We start from the raw sequence: 13,853 nt of genomic DNA, 5'->3' as shown, positions 1-13,853 counted from the left end.
TAAATGTACAACTTCCAGTAAAAGATTTGAGCAAGACTCACATTGAATTTTTTTCCGAAAGAGGAGGAGGTGACAAGATATGTTCTAGATTCCTGAACCACATGCTGTATTGCTATCTTTAAGTCATTTAAACACTGCTTTTTTACATAGATGAAAGAAATCAAGGTTCAGTCATGCTTTAAAATTATATTATTCTATGGATAAGTAACGTTGGTGCAGGGCATAGAATGCAGAGAGCAGATTTCATGAACAGGTCTCTGAAGCTTTTATTCCAGAATTACCACCAAGCCTATAAAGAAGATAAATTCCATTGCTTTCAACCCTGTATTATTGTTGTACTTGAAACATTTAATTTTCAGATGAATATTTAGTCGCAGAGTCTATGACGCTGGCTGAGATAAGACTGGTCTAATTTGGACCCTTAGAAACATAGATCCCAGAACTACTTCTTTCTTTAATAAAACAGATGGGAGAAAAAATACTTAAGACAACATCCCCATTTCGCTTTACTTTTGAAATCACTCAGGATTAACAGCATTGCTGCCTGTTAGAGGGCATGAAAGAAAAATAGCCTTTGAGAAAAGAAACACAAGCAAATGCTGTTGTTCTGTTTCTATCTTTTTGTCACATACATACTCTTTTCTCTCCTTGCCTAGACACAGATAGTAAGTGGATATAAAAATGCATAAAGAAATAGTGACACTGTTATCTGTGTCTTCGCCCTGCACTATTTTTCTTCTCGGTTTCTTAATTAGTTAAAAAAGTCTGTATATGCCTGATCCAAACTACTTTTAATTTCTCAAACTGTACAGAGCTCCCTCTACTTTTCTTTAGATTATTCTACAGCTTGCCATCTCCCTTTGTAAGAAAGCATTTCATTATGAGATGTATGCAATTTCTGCTCCTTAATTACCTCTCATTACTTCTACTTACACTCTTGCTCAATGTCCTAAATAATTCCTCTTGAACCTTGCTTTCTTCTCCCTCAAATATTTGCACAATTGACTTGTGTCCTTGTTAGTCTGTTCTTAACTAAGTTAAGTTTTAGTAACAATAAATCACTCCTGAAGAATCAATCACTCCCAAGAAACCCTATTCAGAACTATTCTTTGAACTTGTATTCTAGTTCTAAAAAAAAGGTCCTGAGAGAAATATTTTACTATCAAAGCCTTATAAAGATGAACTACTTTGTTTCTGCACCATGACACCAGGATCTGGCCTTTCTCATTGGCATCTCTCATAGCAACGTCGTGTCTCACCATTTGCTTGTTTTATCTTCACATTACTGTGGGATATAGATCTATACCTCCCAGAGGAAATACGTTTCATTTGTCCAAGCTGGTTGTAGGGTTCTGGAAATTACTTTTATTCTCTTGATCTTGCGCTGTCTCCACTATTATTTTTAATGTTTTCTTCATTTGCAACCAGTGGCAAATTTAATTTATGTTCACCTTCATCTCCCAGATCACTCATATTATTAAACAGAACTCACTGTTTGTTGGTTTGGTTTTGTTTTTTTTTATTCAGCACAAATCAGCTGTGTAGGGAATTACTTACTTAAAAATTAGCAGTTAGAATTTAGAGCTGAGGCAGTACTGCGACTGTGACAGATTAAAGGGTTTAACAAGAAATAATAACACAACTTTCTGTACAACATATTTGTCAAACACCTTTCATAACAAATATGTTGGAATCCAACAGTAATCCCTGTGCCACAAGAACAGACCTCATGTCTTCCCAATTTAAACTACTGCTGAGTAGTAGTACCCTTTGTTTATACATGTTCAGCTAATTTTCAGTCCAAAAAGAGAACATAGTCTATCATCTAAGCTAATTTGCATTCATTTTTAAAGTAAAAGCATTTTTTATGAATATAAAATTAAATCCAAATTCTTTATAAGCTAGAGTTAGTACAAGAGCTTTCTTTTCATGGCTTTTTATTCTGTTTTTCTGTGCCCGTCTAGGGAGAACCCCATTTGAATATGTTACCTCCCTCCATCAGCCAAACTGCTGATTTCATTCTGTCACCGCTACTTTCTGAATAACTTTTGTTCAGCTTATTGAGATTTTTTCCACTTGTTTTCCATCCCTGGATGACTGGCCAGGCTTGGCCTACCTATGCAACTTCTTCCCAATCCCTGTTGGCTGATCCATGGGCCACAGTAAAGAAAGCAGGATACATTCATAATATTCTGAAAGGATAATGTGTTTTTTAATTTAATTGGCAGGCATTGCATTGCTGGCAGGTAATATATTTTCCGTTTAAATCTATATAATGATATTCATAAAGTGTAAAAGTTAGTGGGCCCATGCGAGGAATGATGGGAACCAACTAAAACTGAGCAAAAATCCCCACCCCTTACCCACCTCTAGCTAGAGACAAAGCCCAGCAAAGGCAGTGGAGCATATACCTGTCCTGTACATGGGAACTTCCCTACAGCCCTGCACCTGCAGGCTTAGAAATAGATTTCATCCCCGTGGTTTAGGGAAAGCTTGGCTTTCGCCTTTCTTCCCAAAGCATTTAAGCCATCACATCTCACAAATGCTTTTGGAAGCAATTTGTACTTGGATGGTGTAGGACAGGAAATGGAAAGAGGCTGGATGTCTGTGTAAGCCTAAAGCTGATTACTAATTCGTCACCCACATATCAGCTATCCCAGAATCATTAATCACCAAGAGTGGTACATGACAGCTTCAGCGCTTTTATAAAAGGAAAGCTGGAAGTAGTTTTGGAAAGTACTGTAGGAGTATATTTTTCTTCCAGCAAATTTTCCCCCTGTAAAATTGGTTCTGAATTCATCACCCACACGCGCTTTCCTGAATTCTAGTAACATTTTACATTTATTGGCGTGACGTTCAGGACAAGTTGGCTTTGTTTCTCCTCCCCACTACCCCTGAGGAGTTATTCTGTCCACAAGAAGTAATGGGCAAAAATATTTAGCAGCAAGGATTGGAAGTTTAGCTGCTTATCTAGAAAAACAGGGCATGCCTGAAGTCATGGCAATGAAGTCGGCAGACAAAGCAGACTTCCTTCTGAGCCAACACTGAACCACTGTTCCCTTCTGGTTCTCTGTGAAGCAGGAAAATAAATATATTAACCAACCTTTTCTGAACTTCAGAAATGGCTATTTCTTTTGCCTCTGGTGTCTTTTTGAATAGATGAGCAAGCCCAGCAGTGCAGCAGTAGGTAGCCTGGCTGTTTCTGGCTGTGCAGTACTAAGCCCATAGTCTGCTCTATGTAAGATCTGGTATGGTCTTGATATGCCCCATTCTCTGTGTTGGTTAATACAGACGAATGGAACTGGACTTGAGGATTTCAAGTTCAAAACCTACGTGTCTTTCAATTTTCATAAATCCACCTCCACAGCTTCTATGCAGATCTAGGAGCCTACCTTTTTAAGATAGACTATCAGGCTTTCTTCCTAGCACTCCCCCTGTGCTCCTATTCCTGCCTGCTGCTATTTTTCTGGGTATTGTGCTGCCACAACTGGACTGCTTTTGTTCTTAGCTAACAAGTCCTTTCACATGCCCAAACACCCCCCGCCCCGGGGCTCCTGTATCTTCCTTCTAAGACCACTTAGTGCACTCTGCCAGGTACTGTGCTATTGTGTTTGTAGGTAAGCCTGCCCTGTCTCATCCCCTCCTGCTGCTACATCCTCCATGAGTCCGCGGTCTCTCCATATAACCTCTCCAGTTTTCATCCCTCCACAAAGGTTTCCTTCTAGCCCAGCTTCACTTTATTAAGACAATATTGCCTGTACTGCCTATGCATAAAGTGCCCAGTGTTGCACTGTCTGCATTTGAGTGGAGAAAGTAATGTCCCAAGAGGCCGAATTAAAATTATATACTGTGCGTATTTGGAAAATTGCATTTTATTGGCATCATGGCTTTTGTGTCTTTGAAAATTTGATTTAAAGTTTTTTTCCTCAGCATTCATAGTGATGTCATTCAAATCATAAGTAGAAGCAGTGAGTCTGACATGAGTCACCTGACTTACCGAATCTCAGGATTCAAATAAAACTATGAATTGCTGAGGAAAATCTTGAGACTGAAACATTGTTAGTATCTTATAAATAAATATTTAACAGAACTCGTCTTCATTATGCACACACAGTCTTAAACCGCAGACAAACATTTGCAACCAGTCTTACATCTCTCTGTTAAACAGTTTCTCTGTCTGCATTGCTGGTCTAGATGCAAGTATTTTCTCAGTGAAAAAATATAGCTTGTGCTTTACACGAGGTTAGATTAGATTAATGGTCCTTTCCAGTCGCAAAATCTATAAGGCTGTTCTCCATTGTTGGTCTTTGAAGCATTTTTGATAGAGTTTTCTTCAAGCAGGACTGGCTTTCGTAACACATGACTGAAATGTTGATGAGAGGACAAGGGAGAGGACGTTCTGAAGCAGATCTAGGGATGACTGACTTGTACGTCTGCAGCAAATTTGGCATGTGTGCATGCACCAGATCAAAAGTGCCTGCTCTGTGGAGCCCACGCATGCACCCACATAAGATAGCCCTCTGGCAGGCCTGCACCAGACCAATGCTCCCTCAACTGCTATAGCGTTTTTTGTCTATGACATCCCACATGAATGGGGTTAGCTTCATGAAAAAAACCTGCAAAACTATAGCATTGGACTATTTTGACTTCGTCCTTTAAAAAACCATGTGGCAGTTGACAATGGCTATAAACAACACCATCTCCTTAGGGATTCTCTTGTGCATTGTATATTAATCTAGGATTTGCACAGCAGGATCTAGATCTCCTATTAAAACCCCTGGTAGTAAACCCACACAAATAGTAAATAAAATTTATTTACATGGATCAAAAAGTCTCTATCACAATTCCTGTCAGTTCTGTGAAGCTACATTTGGGATTAATTTGGCCCACTACAATTATTTTCACATCTGAACACATCATAAAATCTCTATAAAGAAATAAATTAAATGGGGAATAGCAGCACAAAAATTATTTACTATAAATTATGAAATAAAACAAGATAGCAAAGTAATCTCTGCACAGATGAACCACTAAAATGTAATTAGTGAGACTCTGCAAAAGACTGAATATACCTGAAATGGCTTTAACATGTCTTGAATAAGATACTATCTTGGCATACTTTTAAAATCCCTGTTCATCTCAACCAAAAAAAAAAAGGCAAAGGAAAGAAAAAATAAAAGAGAGCATGTCAGAGAGATTGATCTATATGACTGGAAAGCTGAGAAGATTATTAATGGGATAAAGAACCTTTCTGTAATAGGTCACCAGTCTGAAGGCAGTCCAGGATCACAGTACTCCAAAGCACTACTATTTCATATTTCAGATCAGATGACGATGGATGGATGGCCGGATGGAAGGAAGGAATCGGAAGCCCAGGATTTAAAAACATGATTTCCTAAGTTAGGCTGCTAAAACAATGACCTTATTTTTAAGTCATGAATCATTGCTAGTGTTACTGAATTGGACTCATACGACTTCTCTGCAAACTCACTAAAAAGGATTTGATTTAAGCCACCTACTTTCAAAAGCTAGACAATAACTTAAAGTTGTATTGTCCCTTACCTTAATGAAGTGAACTGAACCCTGGCTTTTGTTTTTGCTATACACAGCTATCAATGCTGTAATTTATTTTAATTTAATTAAAATGGCTGGAACTCTCTAAGTTAAAGAACACTGTTAGGAGCCTATACACTAGAAATGACGGAAACAAGGAGAAAGACTATTTCCAACATCTGTAGCTCTGTTTGTGTGCATCTCCACATCACCTGCCTGAACTCACAGTGACATCGCCAGCGTGGCAATCACTTACATATACCCCTCCCACCAACTAGAACTTTACCAGAAGTTTATCAAAGTCACTTAGCTTTAAAAAGCACAACAGGAAAAATAAAGAGGGTCTTATACTATATGCTGAAGGTAAAGTTCGTATAAATTGGACCTGTCAGCAGAGGCTGATCTCACCTGTCAAGGTGGCACACAGGAAACAAAAGACAAGTCTCTCAGGACAGAGACTTATTGGATGTTATAGACCAAAATGAACATGCTTGAACTGCAAATCAGAAGCCAGAGCAGCCAACAGGGAACAGTTGGAGCTACGTAAACCTCATGTCTCATACAACTAAGTAAACGTTCGGCCTCATTTTATTACTGGCTGGTGCTCACATTAGCTCCTTAGTTTGGCCCTGTTGTGGTTTAGCCCCAGTCGGCAACCAAGCACCACTCAGCTGGTCACTCACCCCCCGCCCCACACTGGGATGGGGGAGAGAATCGGATGAGCAAAAGTAAGAAAACTCATGGGTTGAGATAAGAACAGTTTAATAATCGAAATAAAATCTAATAATAATAATCACAATAACAATAATAGTAATAATAAATTGTAATGAAAAGGAAAACAACGAGAGGGAGAGACAGACAGAGGAACAAAACCCAAGGAAAAAAAAAAAGTGATGCAACCTCCCACCACCTGCCAACCGATGCCCAGCCTGTCCCCGAGCAGCGGTTGCTGCCCCTCGGCCAACTCCCCCCAGGTTGTATACTGAGCATGACGTCATATGGTATGGAATAGCCCTTTGGCCAGTTTGGCTGTGCCCCCTCCCAGATTCTTGTGCCCCTGGCAGAGCATGGGAAGCTGAAAAGTCCCTGACCAGTGTAAGCACTGCTTAGCAACAACTAAAACATCAGTGTGCTATCAACATTATTCTCATACTAACTGCAAAACACAGCACTACATCAGCTACTGGAAAGAAAATTACCTCTATCCCAGCCGAAACCAGGACTGGCCCCATTTAGGGAAAGCGATTGCAATCCAGTTTGGGATGGAGGTAGCATCAATGTGTGCAATGAGAACCCGCAACAGTTAATAAATACTTTAAGCTCCTAGCTAAGCAAAGATAGTGAAGAATCTCTTTTCCACAGCCATTACTTGAGACTTGAGCAATTGGGAATTCAAGAGCACATCTAGGTGGCCGGACTCATTATGAAACAGCAGACACGGTGCTTCAGCCAAAAGATCGCACGTGGCACCAGCTAGATCTCTCAGGATATCCTCACCAGCCAAGTTCACCTGTTTTGTGCTGCGGGAGCCCTGTCAGCTTCCCCCTTTCATAGACTGGCTCCAGGAATGCACAGCATTTACCACTTAGCCTCGTGACACAGAGCGTGTTACAAAGCTGAGCATCACCCCGCCAAACGACTTTGCATCTCAAAATACACCGCTACTCCCTCTGCCGATCTCTTCCCTATTCAAAGACCAGTCATGCCAGACTTGAAATAAATGCATGGATTTATTTCAATCAATAACGCCAGGCTGACATCCTACAAAAAGTCATGCCTCCGCATGATGCCTTATGTCTGACTGGTATCAAAATGTGTCAGCTGAAAGGGCCAAAACAGTTATCAAAATTACTTTTCTATATGGCCTGGAAAAGACCATTACCAGCCATTAAGGAAAGCCAGTTTCTGTATCTGTCCCATACCTGTAATCATACTGAGTGAGCTCAAAGGAAGAAAGCAAGTGTTAAATGATGACAGAACAGCATCGTCGTTATTTTGAGTTAAAATTAGTTATCCCAGAAAGGGTGTTTGAGGATTAATGTTTTCACAGTACTCGGCAAATGCAAGGACTTATGAGTTATAGATTATGATAAAAATACTCACAATGTTCCTCATGTGTTTTAACATTATTGTCAGACGGGTGCTCTCGTAGGATATGACTAATTGTACTCCAGGCTTATGACCAGTTGACTGAGGACCTAAAAAAGGCCAGATTGATTTTTTAGTTAACAGCTCAGCAGAAGTACATCTGTAAAATATTGTAGTACACATGAACTAATATATAAAAAGGACTTATTGCGTGCTTAAATCAGGGGTGAAATTAGTAAACACGGATAAGGAGTGTGATGGAATAAAGTGGTCTGACATGCAGTGCTCATTTTCTTTCCTGTTTATACATTGACAGTGAGATTTTTTGTTTTCTAATTGCCATCAATATGAATTTCAGTGGGAAATTTATGCCTGAGTAACAAATAATTGGGGGGGGTTGGCAATCATTGGTGACACTAGTCAGTATTGTTGCAATTCTTCTGTCTGGTTAAAAACATTGGATTTTTTTTTTTTTTCCCCAGTTCCCAGGAGAAAGAAAATAAAAGAAAAAAAGAGCAATTTGCAGACCAGTTCCAAAACAACTGTTACAGAAACAACATCTATATCCATCACATATAAATTCTCCCTTCCTCATTCTGTATTTTTCCTGTTCCAGGCTGGTTTTCATGCAGCCCATTGCTTTCATAGATTTTTCTACCAAGATGCATTTACAGAGTTTGATTCCATTCCCACTGAAAAAAACATTTTTCAGTTTCCAAGCAAGAAGGATCAGTCTCATAATGTGGAATAAATGACTAAGCATATCCTGTTCCTTCATTCTGCTGGAGGCATTGAGCCAGCTGTCTTCACTGCCAAAAAGGTGTGTCCTTGAGGTTGGGTAAGTAATGTGGTTTACCTGCCCCACAGAGACAGCGGAGAAAATATGGATAGCTTTTACCACGTTATACCAGGTAATGGTGAACACAACAACCTCTCCTCGCTGTCTGTCTGACCTTCTTCCTTTGCAGTGTTGAGCCGGAGCAGGGTGGACATGAGTCATGTCGCACCACTCGGTCTGAGACCGGGGGTTCTCCCCATGGGGTCATCATCAAAGCCAGTCCAGACACTGCCTGTGTGAACTAGCCTGGTTTTACTTATGCAAACAGGGCTTCATTTAATTAGACCAAAGCTGTATTACAACCAGTATTATATATCTATTATACTTGAGAAAATAAGAACTCAATCCTGCTAACCTTACGACAAAATAATGATCTGTCATGAGCTGGGCTCTGTTCTGCCCGCCTCCCTGTTAAAGAAGTAGCTGACCTTGAGACCTCAGACAGAAAAGTCCTGCTGCCCTGCATGCACATTGGGATCTGCCACTGACACACCAACCTTAAACCCGCTGCAGGGTGAGATAAAGACACGAGACAAAAAAATGTAGTCGTAATTAATTCTTTAAATAGAAACATATCTTTTAAGAAGCGGAACGAATGAGAAAGGATGATGAGAATGAAAGAACTACCATCACACGTGAGGGTTATGCACTAGAAGAAGAGGCTTTTTAGGGAGTATCAGGACTGTTCATCCTCAATAGCAGGCAGGATTTCCACGTCTTCCTTTCAGCCTCAGCAGACACCTGTGCACTCTCTGTCGCGCTCTTGCTCTCTCTTTTCCACATGTGTACCAGAGCTGTTACAGCCAGGGTTGTAAGAGCAAGAAATCAAACTCCCTCTGCTCAGTCTTTACTCTGTTATTCAGCAGAGGAGGCAGCAGAGGGGAAGTTATAATGAATAAGCCACGTTGGCTGTATTTTCTGAAGAAACCAAATGTGTAACCTCTGGAGTGAACAGAGGCTAAAATAACTGCTAAGCAGATAGAATTACAGTGGTGTCATGTACTACTGACAGCCAGAGACCTAGTGCAATTGCCATTTATCCTAAGGAAAGGAATTCAAATGAATTAAAAATAATACAGTGTGTACATACAACTGCCATAATATAATTTTTCCAGGCAGCCTGGATATCAACACTTCTGAGTTTCTGGTGTTTGGACTGGAATTTTAGAATATGAATCCATCTCCAATTTTTTCCCTTTAGAGACTATAAAAATCCATTTTTAATCACATCCTAATTAGAGAAGGGCCCGAAACAGACTCTTGAAGAATTGAAATCTTATGAAGAAATCACTAAGCTGGGACTTAGAAGACCGAGGTGCGGTTCTTCGTTTGTTATTCTCCTTTATGAACTTTGACTAATCACTTAGCCAGACTGTACCTTATTTCATTTCTTGTTGTATGCAAATAAGGACAGGGAGGGATAGGGGATGAAAACTCCATGAACCAGACAATGTTGAGTTTTTTTCCAGGGTAACAAAAAGCCCACAAAAACTGGTTCTTCCCAACATCACGCAAAGCTATTTTACCATATTTTTTTTTAAGTTGTGGGTCCTTTTACCTTTAAATTGCAACAGGAAAGGTAGAATCCTAGACCATTAAACACAGTGTAACACAAGGGGAGTTGTGTTTTAACATAAGGGTACAATTCATTTGCTGGGCTCTGTTAATTTTGTGAATTGCAGTGGGTCATCCTGAGTGGTTTAGCAAGAGCAACAGGTTTCAGAGGCTAAATTACGTCATTAGAATTCAGCTGAACACTGTGCCTTTCCTCTCCTACCAGTACTACCAGTGCCTTTTTCCGCATTACTTAAGTTTTACAGTGTGTGAATGCTCATATCCCGTTAAGGAATTTCTCTGTGGGAGTTGGCATTCTCATTTAGAAAAACACAAATGTAAATAAGTTTCTAACCAAGCTGAAAATAATGAAAAACATGGAAGGGGAAAATGCATTTCTAATTGAGTATGTAAAATGAAGTCTGAAACAGACACAATGGGCATGGCTATTACTAAAATATTTGCCCTTGCTATGTAATAAATTGAGTACTAATGGAAAAAAAAAAAATAAAAGGAAGGAGAAGAAAACAATAACAGAGTGCAGGGAATCTGATAAACACGGAAGAAACTTCTATCGCTTATATTTCATAATAAAAGACAGTCACTGTTAGCTACACTCAGCTGTTATATTTTAGGTTTCCCACATTCAATGCTAAATCATAGCCTCTTTGAAGTCTAGGTGATTTTAGCTTCAAATGATAATAAAATACACATACAATAATTACTTCCAGTCTATCCAGCTTGGGCAGATGGACTTGAGCTCAGGCCCTGCATTTTTAGGAACTGTCATGCTCTACTTGCACTCCATTATAAGCAAAGACCAAGTGCTGGTCTGTTGTAGATACAGGAAAAAGCTTCACTGACTTCAGCTGAAGCAAGATTTTCCTCCCAGCGATTGATTCTTCACTCACTGGTGTCAATGCAAAAGCTGTCAAATACCAAACGAGGACCCTGGAGCACTCGTAGCATTTTTCTATATGACTTGTGCCCCTGTGTCCCAGCACTCTGCCATGGAAGTCAGCCACCGATCCCTACTGCAGAAAAACTCAAACACTGTGCCAGTTTATAATCTCTTTTATCAAGGAACATAAACACTAGAAAACTGTGGGTCCTTTCTTCTTTTTGAATGACAAAATTAAGGCAATTAGTGTTCAAATTTCTACCGAAGGTGGAATCATCTTCAGAGTAGTCAAATAGGCAGTTCTTTTCTTTACTTAGATGATCTTTTCTAGCATGTTGGAGAACTACCGGCTCTGTATTCTACCATTTGTGCAATGTTTTCATTAGCAGCATTTTGAAATAAGCTCTGCATTACACTTTGCACAATGCATGAGAAATATAAACAGTGAGGAAGATGCTACACAGAAGACTGACAAAACCAATAGGGAAACTATAATTAAATAATACATTGCATTTCACACGCGGACTGCAAAGCAATGTGAAAACACTAATTAACTAAGTGTCACAGCACTAACGTTAGGGAGTTAAGTATTATTCTGTATTCTGCACTCTCAGATTTTTCTTAGACCTTTCTTCTTGATGACAGCCTGTTTTGACATCTGGCACCAAAGGATACTGGAATCTGTTTGGCTTTCCAGGGCCAGGGTTGAACGCCCCAAGCCAACCATCTGCCTGCTTTAGCTACAGCTTGGGTTTATGAACCTCCAATGTACCCAACTTCAGATAGTCAGCTGTAAATACATTAACCAACTATCTCTCTGGTTTTGTCCCACGAGCCAGCAAGAGGTGCTTACGGCCAGCAAAACAGCCTAAATGCAACTGAAGTAGGAATGCAACTTATGGCAAAAGCTTTACATTGAGAATGAGCAACTGCAGCAGATCAAAACACTATGTAACATGAGCAAAATAGCCTACTCTCCTCAGGGACTATTCATGAGGACTGCAATTCTGCACGGAGAGGCATACCATATGATAGTCTTTTTGGAAAGCTTGGATCTTTAGAAGGACACAGAGCCAGTTTCTCTACTGCACTAAATGGTCAGAAGCCCATTGAAAGGCATGGAGCACTAATCAAACATGCCAGAACTGGACCTGGGTTGTACACTGTTATAACCAATAGCAAAGACTTCATGATTTCATAACTTTGGCAAAACAGTCTGAATTATTAATATTTTCAGGAGGTATAAACTCAAGAGAAGAAAAATAAACAAGATTGATATAAAAATGTTTTTGACAGATTTTCTTTCTCCCTTTTTTAAAGGGCCTTTATAAAAGGCAGTCTGTGAAATTATTCCTGCTATCTACTCTCACTCCCTTGTAGTGAGCCTGGTATAATGAAATGCTGACAATATTCAGTATAATTCAGAATTCACTCCACTGGGAGTACTGAATCAGTATTCATGTCAAAGTAAATTTAGCACTGATTTTTAATCTCTTCATTGCTAGGAGCACAGTACAAATTCATAAATTTTAATTTTTATTTTACTTTAGTAAGTGTAATTACCTACAACATTTATAAATTAAAGCAGTGTAAGAGAAAGATACTGTCTTGATCAAAATTCATAACCTGCTTCTATGGGGCATTCTTTTTATTTTATATGGATCCTAACTAAGAGACAGATGATTTGGTTGCGTAAAGGCTGAGAGAGAGATCACCAGATTCATGGAAAGCTACAGCCCATATTAAACCTGAGTTATTCTTCAAAACAGGCAAAAATTAAGGCCCTTATAAGCTCATAAAGCAATGAAAGCTGTGGGGGGAAGGATGTATTCTTTCAATGGAAATGGCCTCTCTCCTGCAGACTCAGTGAACTTAATTCCTGCCTCAGACTGACTATGGCATTACTACAGGGCTTACTTTCAAATCAAGAGTGTTTCAGGGCACCCTCAGCAAACAAGAGCCTCGAGGGCCACTGTGCTCTTCCCAGCAACCCCTTGTTTGCTACCTGGCAGCTTGGCATGATCAGCCACCTCCTGCCTTAGCTGCACTTGTGTCTTCTCCTTCTCACAGGACGGATGATAATAGGGTGCAGAATACCATGCAGCAAAGATCTAAGTGAGCTAGCTAGGGTAGGCAGCAGCCTAACTCCAACAATGAGGGGCGAAGCATAGACTAACATATATGAAAATAATTTTTCATGTGGGTAATTAGCACGTGCATGGCTTGTCTTCCTCTGACAGCTGAGCTAGCTCATTTACAGCTAAGCTCACCTACTTCCACAGTTCACTGCAACTGACTGTTGACCAGGTACATTCCCTTCCTCACTGACCAGAAGTGGTGCCATACCCAGAGCAACTCAGCCCATTATTCTTGTTCTCTGTTTTTATAGAGTCTAAACTCATCGGGTCCTGATTTGGACCTTAAGTGCTACTGGTATTCTATCAATAAATGATAGCAATGAATTTTCTATGCCAAAGGGAGGTGGGGTTTGTTTGTTTGTTTGTTTTGTTTTGTTTTTTTCTCTTGTGTTAAACAAAGGTTTTGCGCTGAGTCTAGAACTGAAGTGTCCAAACTTTAAAAGGCAGAGTTCCTGAGCAGGAAAAAAATAACCCCTCTGTAACCATACTGCTTGAGGCCAGAGACACATTAATCTCCCCCGACCAGGTTGTGACCTTCACCTCCACTAACTGTATAGTGAACCAGTAGACTGGGTTACCTGTCACATAGCTTTCATCAAACACCCACTAAACACATTCTTACCTCTGTTTCTTTATTCTCTTCTCTGATTTTGATGTCATTGACAACAAAAATAAAGGGCTACCCTTCAGACTATATTGGCTCAGGACACCAGTGTAGGAATTATGAGGCTGTAATTTATTTCTCAACTTTATTACAGACTCAATTCATGCTTTTGCATAA

The 13,853-nt window shown here is 39.8% G+C and overlaps 1 protein-coding gene across 1 annotated transcript in view; it reads right to left on the bottom strand.

Annotated features, from left to right (window-relative positions):
* Positions 1-13,853, bottom strand: part of PIK3C2G (phosphatidylinositol-4-phosphate 3-kinase catalytic subunit type 2 gamma) — a 252,077-nt gene that overhangs the window by 16,058 nt on the left and 222,166 nt on the right. The window contains exon 34 of the mRNA XM_072849919.1: positions 7,657-7,751. Within this exon, the coding sequence (XP_072706020.1) occupies positions 7,657-7,751 (95 nt within the window). The remainder of the gene's footprint in view (positions 1-7,656; positions 7,752-13,853) is intronic.

The sequence above is a fragment of the Ciconia boyciana genome, chromosome 1, assembly GCF_034638445.1.
Source record: "Ciconia boyciana chromosome 1, ASM3463844v1, whole genome shotgun sequence".
Taxonomy (NCBI): Eukaryota; Metazoa; Chordata; class Aves; order Ciconiiformes; family Ciconiidae; genus Ciconia; species Ciconia boyciana.
This window is presented reverse-complemented; position numbering and strand designations above follow the sequence as displayed.